This window comes from Artibeus jamaicensis, unplaced genomic scaffold (assembly GCF_021234435.1).
Source record: "Artibeus jamaicensis isolate MK-2021 breed Jamaican fruit bat unplaced genomic scaffold, CSHL_Jam_final contig_332, whole genome shotgun sequence".
In the NCBI taxonomy this organism is placed as follows: Eukaryota; Metazoa; Chordata; class Mammalia; order Chiroptera; family Phyllostomidae; genus Artibeus; species Artibeus jamaicensis.
The window spans coordinates 16315661-16335142 of record NW_026521788.1 but is presented as its reverse complement, the minus strand read 5'-3'; the positions used below and the strand labels follow the sequence as shown (position 1 = coordinate 16335142).

The following is a 19482-nucleotide window of genomic DNA, read 5'->3' as shown; positions in this document are numbered from 1 at the left end:
CATAAGGAGCAAGTCTTAAAACTACCTAAGTATATGAGAACTGAAGCCAACATATAAGCATATATTAAGTACCTACTGTGTAACAATTGAATTATCATTTACTTTACATTTCTCCAAACATAAAAATAAAAAGGCAGAGACTATCTTCTTAGTAATTAACTGCATTCTTTATAGAACGGCAAAAAATGAAAAGTGGAGAAACAGTTGTTTTAAAATTGAAAGATTGCCCTTCAGGAGAAGAGTTCAAGACTATGATGCCAGCAAGGTATGTCTTTTGAAACTTGTTTTTTCTTTCTTTCTTTTTTTTAGATTTTGTTTGTTTGTTTGTTTATTATTTTTAAAGATTTTATTTATTTATCTTTAGAGGGGAAGAGGAGAGAAATATCAAGGTATGGTCGCCCCTTGTGCATCCCCTGCTGGGAACTGGCCTGTAACCCAGGCATGTGCCCTGACTGGGAACCAAACTGGTGACCCTTTGGTTCACAGCCCATGTTCAGTCTACTGAGCTATACCAGCCAGGGTGAAACTTGGGGTTTTTTTGTTTTGTTTTGTTTTGTTTTTGACTTCTAGCTTCTTGAGGTTGAGCTGAGATTGTACCCCAAAATAAGATAAGGAAGAAAAAAATGTGACCTTTAGGGATTTTCTTACTCAATTAAAATAAATAACTAAAATACAAAACTGATTTTCTGTAGTCTCAGTGGGAAAGAGTGTTTATGTTAGGTCAGTAAAGGAAAGAATGCTCATGTGAAGGACTTGGGGCCCTATCATGGTGCTTTTAGTTAGTGATTAGGCAGCATTGCAGTTGCAGTATCACTTCTGTTCTTTGAGTCCCATGTGTTATGCATTCATTGAAACTTTGAATGAAGTCACAGAAAGTGTTACCTATCAAAAACCGTAAGACCTTGATCAACTTAAAAATTATATATTGGAATGCATGTAAAAATGTAAGTTTTTATTCAGAAGAAATCAATGTTATTTTTCAGATATGAAGATCTTTTAAAAAGCCTGCCATTGCCAGAATATTGTAATCCAGAAGGAAAACTCAATTTGGCCTCTCATTTGCCAGGATTTTTTGTACGCCCTGATCTAGGACCCAGGTTGTGCAGTGCCTATGGTACATATATATTTGTATTTCTGTTGACTTGGAATTGAATTTTAACTAACCTGTATTCAAAGATAAGTTGTGTGATGACTTATTAGGAGTTAACTGACAGTATATAATTAAGTACCTGCTATTCCTTGCAAAATGTTTTTCTTTTCAATTGATTTGAATTTTATGAGACATTTCATCAATTGTGGGTTTTGGGGACAGGTTTTGGAACAAGGAGAGTAAAACTCAAATTACAATTAAGTTTCTCTCATAGAGCTGATTTGGAATATGTAAAATTGTCAAATAACATTTTATTTCATACACAGGTGTAGCTGCAGCTAAAGATCATGATATAGGAACAACAAATCTCCACATTGAAGTATCTGATGTTGTAAATATTCTGGTCTATGTTGGCATAGCAAAAGGAAATGGCATTCTCTCAAAAGCAGGTAAAGAAACTTAATACTGGTGCTTGGAATAACAGTTGAATAACCACCCACACTAGTATTATCCAGAATGTGTGTTAAAAGCAAAGATTCCAAAAAGAATTACAGTGGATATAGGAATATTCTAATCTTTACTGTTTGAGAAGTGATTAATTTATTTCCTTGTCTTTTTACATAATAGGAGTTTTAATTTTAAAAGTGGATATTTCTGTTTGTTCCTTTTCTATCATTAAATACTGCGTTACTGAATATAGACTATGAAGTTCACGTATAAACATTTATTAAAGAATAGAAACTAAGGCCTAGGGCTCTGAAGATGACTTTTTTCCCCTTCAGTGTCATTTAGAAGGGGCCATTTCCTTTAAGTAGAAATAACATTTCTATCCAACATACATTTCACATTCTGTCCTCTGGATTTTACTCTGAAACCTTGTTCCATCTGTTATTCTCTTCTTTATAGATGTAGACCTTTAAATTTTCCCTCTCGCTGGCTTTTTTTCCTTCAGAGTAGGAGCATACTCTGGACTATTCTTTTTCAAAAGAAAAGCTCCTTCAGACCACATCTTCCTTGCCACTATCCTATTGCTTCTGACCTCATAACAAATTCTTTGCTGTCTTTCACGTTTCAGCTGAATACAGGTTGGTCTCTATACCTACCACCCCACTGAAACTACTTTTGCTATGGCTGTCACAATGGAATAATTCAGTAGTTTTTTTCTGGTCCTTTAATTATTTGCCACCTCTGTAGTAAATGGCACTGTTAATCACTACTTGGTCTTCACATACTGGCCTTGGCTCCTCTGATACTTAACTCCCTGGTTCCTAATACCTTAAGAAGTAGCAACAGACTATTTATTTTCTCTCTAGTTTACATGTACTTCTGTGAAATGGATGGCTTCCAACCATCACTTAGATCATCATTTCTGTATCTGGAGCTCAGAATGCACCTCCAGTTTAGTGCCTAAATGCCAAGGACTTAGGGTTTTATTATAGTATTTACTAAACTTTCTGTATAGTTGACAGCTTATGTAGTACCCCTCCTAAATTCCCCCAAAACTATAGGAACTTTTTACCTTCTCTTTCAGCTCTCTTTGCTATTGATTATAATAGACAAACACTCGTTGCCTCCCCAACTCCCAGGGATCTAAGAGTCAGGGATACTTGAGTTGTAATCCCAGCTCTAACACAGAAATATGTGATCTGTGGTTGAGATTATTTATGCTTTCAAAGCATGTGGTGCTGCAGGAGTAATTGTCTCCCATACTTAACTGTACTTTATTCACATCATCCCCTAAACACTTAGCCTACAATACAGAGGTTATGCATGTTTTTCTCTGTTGTTCTTTCATGTCCTCAAATGCTAGAACTTTGTTATTTATTTTTGTTTCTGCACACCTCCCATCCATTTGTAGCGTAATTTTTGGTCTTTTTCAAAAACATTCATTAACATTTTAATTCTTAAGCTCTCTTAAAAGTTTTTGCCAGATGGTGGTCACAGAAAAAGGAATGTTGTAGGGATGTAATAATGCTTAAAACACATCAAGAAATACTGACCTACTTAAACTATTTCTTAATAGATTTTCTTTTCCTCCATCTACAAATTCCTGTCATTAACCTTCAAAATGTAACTCAGATGGTCATCTGCCCCTAGAAGTCTTCACTAATGAAAATAAACTTTCTCTTCCCTGTGAGAATTTTTTTTTAATTTGCAGAGCCATGAAATTTAAAGAAAAATTGTTGGAAAATGTTGTGTATGGTTGCCAAGTTATAATTTTGTAAAGAAAACACATTCGAAAACCATCAACTGTAATATTCTAGGAAAACATTTTATAAACATACATTACATAGATAACATTTGAGAATTGAATCAGTCTTTGTGAACTTCTGTACTTTCGTGATTTCACTTACAATGCGACAATTTTGTTTATTTCCATACATTTATTAATATTCTTTTTTACTCTATAAGGTCTCAACTGTATGTTTCTTAATTCTAATCTAGGACAGTGTCTAGACATTGTAAACACTTAATAAATGTTTTAATAAACCCTTGCAGCCAATTTTACTATTTTTATTTTTATTAAATTATATTTGACTGATTATGCTATTACAGTTGCCCCAATTTTTTTGCCATTGCCCCAATATACCCAGCAGCCCCCATTCCCTCAGGCTATTCTTTGTATCCAGGGGTCACCCATAGGTTCTTTGGCTGCTCCATATCCTTTACTGTACTTACCATTTCCATGGCTATTCTGTAACTACCTATTTGTACTTCTTAATCCCCTCACCTCTTCACCCATTTTCCCCCTCCTCCCTCTAGTCTGGCACCCATCAAAACACTCTTTGTATTCATGGTTCCATCTTTGTTCTCCTTATTTCCTTTGTTTTTTAGATACATTTGTTGATAGATACATATTTTTGCCATTTTACTGTTCATAGTTTTGATCTTGTTTTTCTTTAAATTAGCCCCTTTAATATATCATATAATAATGGTTTGGTGACAATGAACTACTTCATTATCACCCATTGTATGGGGAGCTGTTTATCTGCCTTTCAATTCTAAATGATACTGTTGCTGGGTAGAGTAATCTTGGCTGTAAGTCCCTGCTTCGTGACTTTAAATATTTCTTGCCAGTCCCTTCTAGCCTTCAAAGTTTCTTTTGAGAGATCAGCTGACAGTCTTATGGGAACTCCCCTGTGGTAACTAACTGCTTTTCTCTTGCTGCTTTTAAGATTCTCTGTTTACCTTTAACCTTTGGCATTTTAATTATGATGTGTCTTAGAGTGGGCCTCTTTGTATCCATCTTGTTTGTGACTCTCTCTGCTTCCTGGACCTGCATGTCTATTTCCTTCACCAAATTAGGGAAGTTTTTTCTCATTATTTTTTCAAATAGATTTCCAGTTTCTTACTCACTATCTTTTCTCCTTTTGGTATCCCTATGGTACAAATGTTGGATTCCTTGAAGTTGTCCCAGAGGTTGCTTATACTATCCTTGATTTTAAATCTTTTTTTCTTCTTGTTGTTCTGATTGGTTATTTTTTACTTCCTTATGTTCCAAGTCAGGCTAATACTTGAGGTGCTCCTGTTTTGTGGGCTGAGTACCCCCTCCTCTTTTAGTTGAACCTTGATTGCTGTGGCAGCTAATGGGAGAGATTTACCCAGTCTAGTCAGCTTCAAGGACTGGGTGTGACCACTGACCACCAGTTCCCACCCTCCATGAAGAATCAGCTGTGCAGGTACAGGGTAGCAGTGCTCCCATATGGTCTATAGCTGTCCACCTGGTGCACAGGCCTTGGGGTTTTCTGGATAGGGCAGGCCAAGGTCAACCCCCACCTGTGTTTTGCCCAGGGCTTCGCTGGCTGAACTATAAATATAAAGCAATCGGAGATGGCTGCTACTTGTGCTGGGCTTGGAGTTTCCCAGGCAAAGACAAGCTGATTGCTGCTAGTGCTGGGCCTGGGGCCACTTAGCAAGACATGGGGGGGCTGGGGGCTCACTGAGGCTGGCTGTTGCATGTTTGAAGCGATTTAGGAAGTTATAAAGCATGAGCCAAGACCAGCCATTCCTATGGAAAAGGAACTTGGTTGGGCCTGTCAGTTGAGTTGGATGGAGTCTGGGGATTTCCAGGGGCGTGGCAAACACTGTCAGTAGGGCCCCCACCTACTGGCTATGTTGCTCTGCTGGGGGAGGGTTCAGAAAAGGGTCAGTTCCCTCTGCCCACATTTCTGTCTGGGAGGAAGCTGTCTCCCAGCTTGATATCAAACACTTCGGTTTCTTCCTGTATCCCTCTGGTGCCTTTCAGCTTGCAGTCAGTTTTGAAGATAAAACACTTTTATTGTCACGAATTAGGAAACATCTGATGTATTCATTGTAGCAGGCAGTGGATTTCGTCTCTTCAGAGAACATTGCTTTAATATGTTCATTATTGTGAAATTAGGAATTTGGAAAAGAAGACCTTCCTATATATTTCACTTAGAAATAACCACAGTTATCATTTTTTCTGTTCATACATATGTATGTATACGTGTGCAGTTTTTAGTTTACCAACAGTTTAGAAGAATCATGTGATGTTTCCTCAAAATCACAACTCACAGGGCATTTGCATTTGATTACAATTTAACCAATAATAAGTGAGATCTCCCAGGAATTACAAGATATTTTGGGTTTATGTCCTCTTTAAGAATCCCAGTCTAGTGAGGTAATAATAATATACAGCCTCTGATAGATCAGTTTTAGGAGACTTAGCTATACTTGTTGGTAGTCTATACTGACCAGTGTCAAAACACTCTCTTGGCCCTGGCCATATGGCTCACTGGGTTAGAGTGTTACCGTTACACACCAAGGTTGTGAGCTGGGTCCTAAGTCAGGGCACATACCAGAAGCAACTAATGAATGCATAAATAAGTGGAACAGCAAATCAGTGTCTCTGTCAAATAAATAAATTAGTAAGTTAGTTTATTTTTAAAAAAAGAAAATGCTCTCCTATTTTTCAGGAATACTCAAGAAATTTGAAGAAGAAGATTTGGATGACATTTTAAGAAAACGATTGAAGGACTCAAGTGAAATACCTGGTGCTTTGTGGCATATTTATGCTGGGAAAGACGTTGATAAGATAAGGGAATTTCTTCAAAAGGTATAATTTAGGTTACAAATAGTTTATCTCTTCACCTTGAGCAAGGACTTAATGTATAACTTTGTTTCGCCTTCAATATAAGGTCACTAAATAATTTTTGATGGTGTGGCTTCAGCCCTGGCTAGTGTGGCTCGGTGGATTGAGCACCAGCCTTCGAACCAAAAGGTCACCCCTGGTTTGCTTTCCTGTCAGGACACGTGCCTGGGTTGCAGGCCAGGTCCTGGTAGGAGGTGTGTGAGAGGGAACCACACATTGATGTTCTTTTCCTGTCTTTTTCTCTCCCTTTCTCTCTTTAAAAATAAATTTTAAAAATCTTCTAAAAATAAAACAAAAACTAATCTGTGGACGAGTCAGATGTTACCCTTGGTGAAAAGTAGTGAATGGGGATTGGGATATAAACATGAATGTATCATAGAAATATCTAAACAATGTAGGATCTCTTTGGTTTTGTTTTGTTTTGTTTTAAGATTTTATTTATTTAGAGGGGAAGGGAAGAAGAGAGGGAGAGAAACATCAATGTATGGTTGCCTTTCATGCGTCCCCTGCTGGGAATTGGCCTGCAGGGAACTGGTCTGCAACCCAGGCATGTGCCCTGACTGGGAATCGAACCGCGATTGTCTGGTTCACAGGCCCGTGCTCAATCCATTGATCTTTTGTTTTTTAACTGACATTTTTTGTTGTTTACCTGGGGAATACTATTCTATCACATCTGATTTCTCTGATACTTATTTGAATAGACTGGGATTTGAGTAATCGTACCTTTAATTTAGTTGTTCACATTCATCTGAAATAATTAAACCCTTTGTTCAAATACTTTATAAATTTTCTAACTATAAGGGTTTCTTTTAAGGAACCATCATTGCAGCTTTTCTTCTTCATGTGGTCCCTGTGATCTTATCCCAGAGAACACCAGTATTTTAATTTAAAATATTGTAAATCATGCTCTTTAAAGCAGAAGATTATTCAGTGGACAGTGAAAGGCCCTTTGAAATTGATTTGTCAAGGGTCAGAGGTTTACTATCAAGGTATTTATCTTAAAAGGTATACGGTACCTACCTTAAAAAAAAGAGCATTCGTGGTTTGACTTTGGGAGGAAAGGTACTAAACTAAGCTTTTCCTCATCTCTGCATTATACTCTTTCTTCTTTTTTTTTTTTTTTTTTCATCGTCACCTGAGGACGTGCTTACTGATTTTTAGAGAGAGGGGGGAGAGAGGGGAAAGAAACATCGATACGAGAGAGAAACATAGTTCGGGTATCTCTCCCCATGTGCCCTGACCTTGGAGCAAACTCACAACCCAGGCACGTGCTCTGACTGGAAATTGAACCCACAACCATTAAGAATCCCAGAACAACCACTCCGTTTACAGGATGATGATCCAACCAAGTCCCACAAGCCAGGGCTTTGTGTTATACTCCTGAAACAATTATAAGGAGGGAACCAAATGGATACAAACTTCACAGTGGAAGGAGAAGATGAGAAGAGAATATGATTCACTCTGTTAACAGCATATCAGTGTGCAGTGTTGTTTTAACATCCTTTAGCTTTTCAAATTGTTGTAGAGTATTTTCTCTAACTTAATCTCAATCATTCCATAAGATTCTGAGAACAGAAGACTTGTAAAGAAAATTGAGAAGGGTGGAAGCAAGGGAGGAAGGTGGGATTGGCTGGGGGTAGGGTGGAGGGGTGGGGGGGAAATGCAGAGAACTGTAATTGAACAACATTAAGGAATTGAATGAATGAATGAATGAAATTTAACAGAACAGGATTTACCATTTCCCTTACTTATATTGGAACATATATTTTCATTTTAATCTGTATTTCAGATTTCAAAAGAGCAAGGCCTTGAAGTTCTACCAGAACATGATCCAATACGTGATCAAAGTTGGTATGTGAATAAAAAGCTCCGTCAAAGACTGTTTGAGGAATATGGAGTCAGAACCTGCACTCTTGTTCAGTTCCTTGGTGATGCCATTATTTTACCAGCAGGAACACTTCATCAGGTACATAAAAACTTATAACTTGTTTGAACATCAGTCATATTTCCATTTTTGCATTGTCTCTGATTTAGTGGGTTGAAATCTAATTTTTAAGACTTTGTGGGGGGGTGGTAGGTACAGCAAGTCCTCAAGTAATGTTTCAGTATGCCATAGGAATTTAACTCTTGTTTCTATCAGTTAGCCTCTGGTAAAATCAGCTTCATTGTATATGGTTTTGCTGAAAATCATAGAACCTATTGACAACATTAAGTGAGGACTTACTGTATTACATATGCAGTTCTCCATTGTTGAAAACTTTCCATGGGAGGGGGTATATTAAGAGTTCAAGATCATACATTTTCTAACACACTTAAGTGTGAGTAGAATGAACTATTGCTAGACCATTTCAAAACTCAGGCTTTCAGTGTACCTCTTACCTATAAGTGTTGATCCAGAAAACTTAAAAACTAAAATAAACACCTCATCTTTGTTTCTGTGGCTTGACTCTGTAACACCTAGAACAGTACAATTAGATGGTGAGTGTGGAGGCTGGGGTTAAAGCATCAAAAAGACTCCTAGAATTAACCAGAGCTACCACAGATCAACTCAGGCCAGGCAGTACCAAAGCATACAAACGAAACCCAAGAACCCAAAAAGCTAGTCTGCCTCAAACTGGATTCCATACCTCTTCTACTGCCTGATAATTGAGGTGTATGTCATGTGCACTTTGACCAAGGAAAGTTTCCCACACTTCCTATAACTATATATGCAATTACTGTCTGTTTAGCATTTGGGACACTATTATAATAATAGCACAAACATTCTTTAAGTTGTAATAGTTGCTTAGTTTTTAAGATGTCGGGTTTAGGGTTAGGATTATCATTGTGTTTCTCAAATAGCATTTATGATAGTGGAATATAACAGTATAATAAGTACATACCAGCTTTTTCTCTACGTTAACTTTCTGGGGAAGTATATTAAATACCTTCATTAACATATTATGTTAAATTGTTTTATTTTCCCATGGACTTGCATGATTATCTCAGGCATGTTGGATCATTTATGATTCGGGTTTAATTGTGATTTACCCCACATATAATTTTGTTGACTTGTTGCTTCTTATCAGAAAACTGTGAATCTGTATCTAAATGGAATATGCCCTGCAAGGAGTGGCCTATTTAAGAGAACAGTTCAGTAAATCTTTTTATAAATAGAAATAATTCTTTGATAATACAAGTTGTCTTGAAAATTCCTACTCACATGTTCAGTTCAGTTTATCCATTATCCATTTTCTCAGTGTTGAACTGGATGATGCAGGTTGGTCTGCTTTTTTCTTCTTCCTTTCCTTTCCTTTTTGCATGCACTAAAATACACCCTTATTTAGTACACGGTTCGGTAAGTTTTGACAGGTGGTTAGGTGACAACACAATTAAAACACAGGACACTTCCATCAGTCCAGGAAACTGCCTCCTGCACCTTTTTAGTCAACTTCTCTCCCCACTCGGCATTTCTACAACCGCTCACGGTTTTCTGTCCCTGTAGATCTGCCTGTATGATTGGAGCTACGCTGTACAACACACAGCCTTTGAGTCACTCACGTAATGCATTTGAGTTTCTGTCCTTACTGTGTGTGTCAGTAATTGTTTCTTTTTTATTTCTGGGTATAGTTGTTCATATGTAAATGTACCAAAGTTTTTGTTTGTTTTGTTTGTTTATTAATTTACCAGTTGAACATTTCTGTCTCCAGTTTAGGGCAATAAAAAGGCACTATAAACGTTCACTTATTTATATGAACATAGGTTTTCATTTCCATTGTTTAAATACAGAGGAGTGGGATTGCCTTGATCATATGGTAAATGGGCGAATAATTTATAAGAAACTACCAGGCTTTTTCCCACAGTGGTGGTACCATTCTCCATTCCCCAAAGCACTGTTTGTGACTTATATTTCTTCTGCTTATTGTCAGTTTGGTTTTAAGTATTTGAATAAGCGTGCATACGTATCTCATGGTGGTTTTAATTTACAATTTCTTAATATCTAAATATATTAAGCATCTGTTCATGTTCACTTATTTACCATCTGTAACTATTTACCATTTGGTAAATGTGTGTTTAAATATTTTGTCTGTTTTTGTAATTGAGTTTTCTCCTCACTGAGATATGAGTGTTCCTTATTCTACTTATAACCCCTTTATGTCTTAGGTACTTTGCAAGTATATTCTCCTGAATGTGGCTTCTCTTAAAAGTGTCTTCCAAAGAGCCATTTTTAAATTTTGATGAAGTTCATTCATCAGTTTTCTTCTTTTATGTATCATACTTTTATTGTTGTATCTGTAATTTTTTTCCTAGCCCAAGATTACAAAGATTTTCTCTTGCGTTTTGTTTTAGAATTCTTATAGTTGTTATTTTTACATTTAGGTCTCTGTTTTTAATTAATTTTTGTTTATAGTACAAAGTATGGATCAAGACTCACATTTTTTGCATATGGATATTCATTTGTTCCAGTACTGTTTTTGAAAAGACTGTTTTAAAAATATTTTTCTTTTGAAAAGTACAATACATTGATACGATTTTTGAAAATTCAAACATTGTAAGTGTTCACAGTGAAAATTTGTGTTTTTCTTAACTCTGCCCCCAGTGCCTCTCCTCCAGAGGTAGCCACTGTTACCACAGAGATTTCGTGCATGTACGTGTCTTTCTGCTGCTGCTACTTTCTAGTAGTTATCCTGTTAAAAAGTTTAGCTCCCCCCTGGCTGGTGTGGCTTAGTGGATTGAGCACTGGCCTTCCAAGCTAAAGGTCACTGGTTCAGTTCACCATCAGGGTACACGCCTGCCTGGGTTGTGGACCAGGATCCCAGTTGTTGAGGGGGTGGGAGAGGCAAACTGATGATTCTCTCTAGCATCGGTGTCTCTCTCTCTCTCTCTCTCCCCCCCCCTTCCTCCCCCCTTCTACCTCCTTTCTCCTCTCTCTCAAAATAAATGAAATCTTTTTTAAATTAAAAAGAAAAGAAAAAGCTTAGTTCCCATGTCGCTGTGCTTCAGAGCCTCACGAGGCTCTCAGCAGTCTGTTTGTATCCTGTGTCTACACGCCCACGTGCACCCTCACACCCTCCTTGCCTGCCTCTCCCACTGCCCTTCCCTCTTCCCTCCTTGCCCTCTACCGTTTTCACACACACAAAGTATGTTCCCACTCCCGGGCCTCTGCACTTCTGAATTCATTTGCCTAAAATTCTTTTTCCTCTCAGACATCTGGTAAAACTTGCTCCTTGCATCCTTTAAGACTTTTCTCAAAGGTCACCTTCTCAGTGAGGTCTTCCCCTGGCACCCAACTTTAAACCGGCAAATTATGTACCCCATCTCCCTGCCATTGTTCCTGCTTTGTTCTTCTCCATGGTTCTCATTACCTACCAATATGCTTCATAAGTTATTTAATTTTGTTGATTGTTTTTTTAGCCGCCTCCCCCCCCCCCCCCCACTGGAATATAAGCTTTATGAGGACAGGAATTTCGGGAGGGTTATTCTGTTGCTTCCTCTCATGCCCAGAAAAATGCACTTAAATATTTATGGAGCCTGAAGGCATGAAGATGTCACTCAATACTGTTTTTACTCAAAGTATAGATGAAAACAAAATTGTGATTTTCCATAACTTATTTATTCATATGTATATAATTTTATTGATTTTATTCATTATATATAATTTATTTATATATGTGTGTAGTGCTCTTTTTAGAAATTACAAATTTCCTATGTCTTTGACTATTTCAGAAAGTTTACTTAGGTTGGACTCAACTTCCAATTGTGACTGTACACTTAAGTACATAGGAAAATGTGTTTTGAGATGTAGAAATTTCCCTTAGATTATAGAGACTAAATTTCATCTAGGTAAAAAGATGTTACACTTACATAGATTGAGGCAGCATGTATGTCCTAAACTGGCAAATTCTGTTCTGAACTTTACCACTGAATTTGATAGTGTTCCAAGACAAAAACTTCTGTGCTGCTTATTTTGGCACAGATTTGCCAGCTGGAAGCAGAGGAACTTTGGCCTTGCTCCCCTCGTGTGGTGTGATGAGAGCACAGGCACCTGTCCTCTGTGGAGAGGGTGTAGTTCATGACTCAGCGAGCTGTGGCGATGTGGTTGGAGCGAGAATTGAAAGGAATAACTGTTCACAATATGGAGTTGGATTTGAGATGCTTTATTATTTACAGTTTATTCAGTCCTTAGAGGTCCTGAAAGTTTTTTCTTGGTGGCTTCAGCACTTGCAATAACTGCCTGTGGCCCTTAAAATAATCCCAAACTCTGAAGTCAGTACTTCTCTTACTTCAGAGTACTCCTCATAGGTTAGCAAACACTAGAATTTCCTGGAGCACTTGATTAAAATAAAACACAGATTGCCAGGCCCCAACCCCAGAACATGTGACTCCATGGGTCTGAAGAGGAACCCAAAATATTACATTTTTATATATAAAGGTCCCAGATGACACTGATACTACCACCATTTGGGGACCACACTTTGAAAATCACACAAATAGGATGCTTTTGAAAACCCAAGATACTTACAAAAAACCTGTTTCATCATAAGGAAACTTCACGGCAGGGGCCAGCAGCGCTAAGGGAACGCACACTATGTTTTGTTCTTTCATTTGTCATTACGGAGCATTCTGAGACTCCAAACAGAAAACAGGAAGCTCTGCTGGGGTGTTCAGATGAATATCACAGCCAGCTGAGGTAAAGTGGCATAGCTGCAGCCCTCTTTCAATTCTAAAACTAGAATTACAGACTTTAAAAATCATCTGTTAGCTCTTGTGGGTGTGGCTGGGTTGGTTGGGCCTCCTCCTGCAAACTGGAAGGTTGCAGGTTTGATTCCTGGTCAGGGCATGTACTTGGGTTGTGGGTTCAGTACCCAGTCGGGGCACATGCAGGAAGCAACCAGTTGATGTTTATCTCTCTCTGTTTCCTCTCTGCTCCCTAGAATCAATAAAACAAAAAAAATTTAATCTGTTGGCAAACATGAAAAATCTGAAACCCCTGTATCCGTAGGTGGAGCAGGTGGACCCTGACCTCTGGGATTCAATTTGTCTCATATCTGGTATCTTAAGATTTATAGTACCCTTTATTTTAAATGGCAGGTTTTTTCAATTAACATAAAATTTTCTATGATAAAATTTACCTTAACTTTTGAGTTACTGAGTTTGGTCATTTATAGTAAGTTCATTCATGTGACTAAAAAGTACTTTGGCAAAACCTTTAAACTCTTAAGTTCTCACAAGTAAGTTGCTGTGTATATATGTCAGTCACAGCATCAAGATAATAACCTTATTATTATGAACAGGAAAAAGTTATATTTCCTAGTAACAACTGATTCTTTAAGACAAGTTTGAATAAAACAGTCTGTCAAGGAAGTGAAACGTAAATGACTGAAAGCTGGCCAAAGAAAGGGTTAAGTGGAATGAGATGTTAGATGCATTCCCCTTTAAAACTGAATCTTGTCTCTCCAAACTAACCCTTACATCTTTAAGCATAGTAAGTCAGGTTGAAGTCATTAGGAAACATGAATAGCATCTTGTAAGTGCTAATAAAAGTCACTGTTGGAAAGTTATTTTAAGGCATCCATAAACTGGCAAAAACAGAATCAGCTCTTTCAGAACTCTGAAGTCTAATCCAAGACTTATCAACCAGGGGACTGCTTAATTAAGAAAAGGGCAGCTGATTGGGGGCATTTCAGGAGGTCACTGGCTGACCACTGAGATGACAGAACAGACTTTAGTGATCACACTTGACAAGGAATACAGTGTTTGTGAAATGGTTTGGAAAAAGCCACAAAATGGATGGCTATAGCCCTAAACAATCAACAGCAACAAAACCTGAGGTGGGGGAGAATCAGATTTCCACTTACCATATTGTAATGTCCAGCTTTCAAAAAAAGTTACACAACATACACAGATGACGGGAAAGAATGGCCTGTTCTTAGGGGGAAATAGAACAGCAGAAGCTTGCCCTGAGGTGAGGGGGCCCAGATTTTGGACTTAGTAGGCCGTGGCACATTTAAGACAGTTGACTTAAAGTCTAAGAGCTAAAGGAAAACAGGAAAATGATGTATAAACAAAATTATAATACCAATGAAGAGAGAATTTATAAAGATGTAGTTAGATGTGCTAAATTGTACCTGCTAAAACTGTTGAAGGACTTAATACCTCCAGGGCATGTTTAAAAAAGCAAAAGATGAGGCACTTGGAGGCTGTGTGTGCTGGTGTGACCTGAGTTAAAGTAGGCCTGTTAGGAGGATGTCGCAGGAGTTGGGTTCCTGTTGACCTGCCATGTATTGGCTGATTTGTTTTGGAACAGGAGCCAAACCTCCTGTCCTTAGTTTCCTGCTCTGTGAAATACAGAGCATTGTTCTACAGACACACAGGGAAGACCCAGTGAGAGTGCACAGCAGTGCTGAAATTGTGGGGCATCCCCTGCGTTCGTCCTGCAGAGGAACCAACAACCTAATGATTAAAAAGGAAGAGAATGTTCATTCATATCCATATAGAGATATGAATAAACTAGGTAGAGATATATGCTCTCTAGTTCTCCATAGAGGCTCTGTGCCACTTAAAGAACCCTGCAGATGTCAGCAGCTGTTCAGGTGATCGTTTCGCCCAGAGGAGGAATTGGAATTCTGTTACTCTGTCACCAATTAGGTCTTTTATTTCTCCTTTCCCAGAATTTTACCATTTTCAATATCACTAGAAGACAACCTACAACCCTCACAAAATCGAGACTGGATGAGCTTGGTCCTCTGTGTCATACGATCATTAACAGAAAGTTCTATGAAATAGTGACGCGTGTGCAGTCAGCTGGTACATGTTCAACCAATAACACACATGCACCAGCTTCTTGTGAAAACCATTAGTCAGGAGAGGGACAGCTGTTGAAAAGCAGTTGTACTGATGCCACTGGGAAACTGAAGGTTATCTCTCATTAGTTAATTTGAAAGAAAGGCACAAACAAACAAAATCCCAGCCTAATTCTCAAACTCTGGTGGTCAGTATTATCTGTCTAGAACAACAGTTTCCACCCCAGTTCCTCACAAATAATTAAACTAAGTTTCATTTCCTTTTCTTTCATTTATTCTCTTGGTCCAAAAGTTCGCAGTGAAAGGACCAAAGCTAACAGCAGCCCAAGGAGTAGCGGCAAACATCAAGGCTGATTGCACTTAGTAAAACAGAGACTTTCCAGTTAGCACCTTCTATTTAAGTAACACCAAAAAATCCACCTTAACAAAATCGACTTAGGATCTGTTTATTGGCCTCCCTGAAGGATTCCTGGAAACATTCCTTTCATCATTTAAAAATACTCAATTTACAGAGTCACTTTACATGAAGTTTTTCAGCAATAGGACTTTCCCACAAAATGTGGTCTTTTGCTTTGAAATGCCTTTGATATTTTGGAGAAAATATTGTAAGTTTCTGGTGAACTGTTCTTTGTGTTTACTGTTACTGTGCAACTTTGCTTTTCTTTATCTCCACCTCCTAAAATTTACATTGTATTCTCTTTGGGGGTAGGTACAGAATTTTCACAGCTGCATTCAGGTAACTGAAGACTTTGTGTCTCCGGAACATCTCGTACAGTCATTTCATTTAACACAGGAACTGAGGCTTTTGAAGGATGAAATCAACTATGATGATAAACTGCAGGTGAGAGCGGCCATGTCGCAGGTTTTTATACTCAGAGCTGTGATACGTGCACACCAGCTTGGACAGTCACAGCCTCGTTTGTCAACTTAGGGTAATGGCCAGAGATTGGCATCAGTAAGCACCTAACTGTATAATTTTTAGTGGTCCTGATTTTAGCTTTTGGTTTAATATTTTTTAACACTGACACTTATTTCTCTTGAATTTGACTTTCCTTTAAAAAATTATTTTAATGCAACAGTTTTCATTTATTATTTCATCTCCAGCTAAAGTGAGTAGAAATCCTAGCATAATTCTAAAACATCTCTTTCAGGTTAAAAACATCTTATATCATGCAGTGAAGGAAACGGTGAGAGCTTTGAAAATACATGAAGATGAAACAGAGGATATGGAAGAAAATTAGGTGCGTTCCATCCAGTTCGCTGTTTGTGCACCACTGGAGTGGGATGACTTCCTCTTGAATGATGATATACAGATGTACCCTGACTTAAACTTCATAAACCATCAGTGCCAAGAAATTCTCTCTGTAGTAATTACTTGTTACTGACACCACGGCAGTATAGCATCAGTCGCAGCTCCTATGAGTAAATGTTAGTTATTAAAACAAGCTACATTTAAAAAGCAGCACTTCGTAGCTGTTTTTTGTATTATAGTGTATATGATGTTTGTGAAAATGCCAGATTTAAAATGATGTATTTATTTTTGGAAAAAAATACGAAATTCTATGCTATATTGTTGATCAAGTGTAAATGTGACCTTGTACAGTTTACTAAAATAACCGATATTTTTCACTACATTGAGACAGTTACTGTGAGAATAGGACACGAACACCAGCTATCGCCTGCATTTGGGAAATTGCTGAATCGCACAGCATTCATGTCATAATCAGAAAATTACTGCCAAATAATTGTAAAAATTGTAAAATATAAAGTATATAAAGCAGATACTAAATACAGACACTTCAATATTTTGTTGAAGCTATTGACTGTACAATTAAACATTTTCAAAAGGTGTAATTTATTTAAAATTGTCTCATTTTGCTAAAAATTTATGTGAACTTTTAAAGCTAAATATTAAACTTAATATGCTATGTAAATATATACATATATACATTTAATGATGTATTTTTTTAAAACATTGACTTGCTTTTATTTGTTAAGTGCAAGTGTTACATATGGCTTTGTACATTCAAGTTGAAAGGGGTTTTACATTTTTCATTAAAAGGACTTTATCAAAAATGGGCTGGCTTCTTCATAATCCAGGTGGTTTATCAGCATTTTCTTGGGACATTGTGCTCTTTGCTGAAACATTTCCCCCATGGCTTTTATTCTTAGCAGCTTTTTTCCACTTTCTTCAGACTTTATGGACTGTAACACCTAGGTGCCTCAGCTTACTTGTCCTAATGGCCCAACTGAAAAGAAGACAGGGAGCTCCATCGCTTGTCATTTATGAACACATTTAATTGAAAACAGAACCCCCACGTTAATTTTAAAAGCTGCGATTATGAGAATATGCCCTTTCAAATCAGTTTTCACAGCAGAGATAGCTGCCAGTAACTGTTGAGGGTTGAAGGAAGAGCCTGAAGTTGGTCCGTCTGGATTGAATAGTGTTTCTACTTTCTGTGTGACCTTGATAAGTTGCTTTAATTTGGAGTCTTGGCTTTAATAGGTGACTGCTGTTAACCACTGAATTGTTTGAGGGTCACACAGTCCTACCATTTGAATTTTACTGAAAATATCCAGCCCTCCATTGGCATCTGCAGAATATTGAGGAAATCGCCTTTTTTCTTTTTTATGAATTTATTGTGGTGACAGTCACAAAATTGCACAGTTCTACAACACACCATCTGTACACTATTGTGTTCTCCATCTCAAGTTGGCTCTCTACCAGCCTTTTCTTCCCATTTAGGAAGCATACTTGAAAAAGTGGGAAGCCCACATTGTAACCTTGCAGGTTGCTTAGTTTTTATGTGTTACGTCCACTGTCTTGGCTAATGGGATGGATGACAACTGTTGTCTAAGGGGGGAAGTTAGGCTGATGAATAAACAAGAACTTTCTTTTGTAAATTTCAAACTTTTTTTTGGCTTTGTGATCAGTATATTAAGGAGATACATACTTTTAAAGAATGTTTGAATTCTGGTATCCACATTTAAGCTTGTAAACATGACAAACATACAAGTAAAACTTCATAATCTCTACTACTAAGATTATATTACAGTTACTTCGGAGCACAAGTTAAATGGTTTAAGCCTTTAACATACTTAAAAACAGTGTTGCAAGCCCTCAAAAAACTGTATTATGATAAACCGTTTGTTTAGACAGTTATTTGTCACCGTTACCACAGGCTAAATTACACAGCATGCTATTTTCAACTAACATTTGAGGCAACAATGTTAGTTGCCTCAAATGCAGAAGCATCACAATGAATCCCACTTAATACAACTTGGACAAATCAGCACTTCCCTACAAATTAAGTAGCTCTATTTTCATAGCTTAGTAAGATTCCTACACTGAAGTCAATCCATGCAACTAGCCTTTCGGTCAGTTGAAGCCAATCCATGCAGTACAGAGCTGAACTCAGTTATAAGGTAAGACCTAGCAAAGGCAGAAAAAAAAATTTAAGTGGGAGTTTACTCTTCATCAACTTAAAAACACTACTGTAGTTCAGTGTTTAAAATACAAACAAGTATAGTAGCAACTGGTGAGCATATTTTATAGTCCTTCACTCACTACTGCATATAAAATACCAGCCACTGAGTGTTACTTACCTGCCCTCGTGAGAGGTCTGACCGAACCGCCCACCGCCCTAGGCTGGTGACTGGCATCCTCAGGTGCTTCTCCATCGTGATGGTGCTGCCTTTCTTGACTTGGGTCAACGTCCACCAGTTAGCTCTTCCTGGTCCATTTCACCAGTCTCCTACTTTTATTCTTGAAGTTTTTGCGGCACAATGTTTATCAGGAGAGAGCCATTCTCAGGAAACTTGGCCTTAACATTCACTGGTTACATACCCTTTTCGTGTGCTTCACAATAAATTGGCGAGCTTTCACTTGCTTGGCACACACTAGGTAGATCCATGCTTACCAGACTGACCTGGATGAGAGCTGCTAATTCCAGTTTGAAAACCACATGGTGCTTCAACAAGCAGTATATTCATAGACGTAAAAAGGCCAGCCATCTCAGAGGGAAAACAGCATGCGCCTGATCTAAAACTGATCTCTCACCCTGGTGGTTGGTTGGAGCATCATCCTGTACACTGAAAGGTCACCAGTTCAATTCCCAGTCAGGGCACATGCCTTGGTTGAGGGTTCAATTCCTGGTTGGGTTGTATATGGGAGGCACCAATTAATGTTTCTCCTTAACCCTCTCCCCTCAAAAATAAAAATTTTTAAATAATAAAACAATGATCTCTCTTGGGTCCTGTCCTGGTTCTTGGTCTCCACTGTAACCTCATCTGGCCAACTTCATGCCTTTGCCAATATGAACTTTAGGAAACCTGTTGAACTGTCACCCTTACATTGGAGCTTTTACATCTTCAGGACTCACGCTGGCACTCCACGACCAGGACTGAATTGGCTGAACTATCCCTGGTCCTACCTGAGTTCTTACTTGCACCCCAGAACCTCAGCAACTGGGGCAGCACGGCACTGCTCCCTACTG

The 19482-nt window shown here is 38.0% G+C and overlaps 2 protein-coding genes across 8 annotated transcripts in view; one reads left to right on the top strand and one right to left on the bottom strand.

Annotated features, from left to right (window-relative positions):
* The window catches only part of JMJD1C (jumonji domain containing 1C), a 311987-nt gene extending 294017 nt beyond the window's left edge, over nt 1-17970 (top strand). For 5 of the 7 annotated variants that reach the window (XM_053664018.1, XM_053664019.1, XM_037158687.2 and 2 more), the window contains 7 exons: nt 175-265; nt 984-1114; nt 1417-1539; nt 6028-6167; nt 7993-8169; nt 15696-15827; nt 16138-17904. In XM_053664018.1, coding sequence (XP_053519993.1) covers nt 175-265; nt 984-1114; nt 1417-1539; nt 6028-6167; nt 7993-8169; nt 15696-15827; nt 16138-16227 — 884 coding nt within the window. In that variant the 3' untranslated portion in view covers nt 16228-17904. Of the gene's footprint in view, nt 1-174; nt 266-983; nt 1115-1416; nt 1540-6027; nt 6168-7992; nt 8170-15695; nt 15828-16137 lie in introns of all 7 variants that reach the window. The other 2 variants (XM_037158683.2, XM_037158682.2) reach the window with 2 other exon arrangements.
* Nucleotides 12279-19482, bottom strand: part of NRBF2 (nuclear receptor binding factor 2) — a 42616-nt gene continuing 35412 nt past the window's right edge. The window contains exon 5 of the transcript XR_008391353.1: nt 12279-13113. The gene's annotated coding sequence lies outside the window, so the exon portion shown is untranslated. The remainder of the gene's footprint in view (nt 13114-19482) is intronic.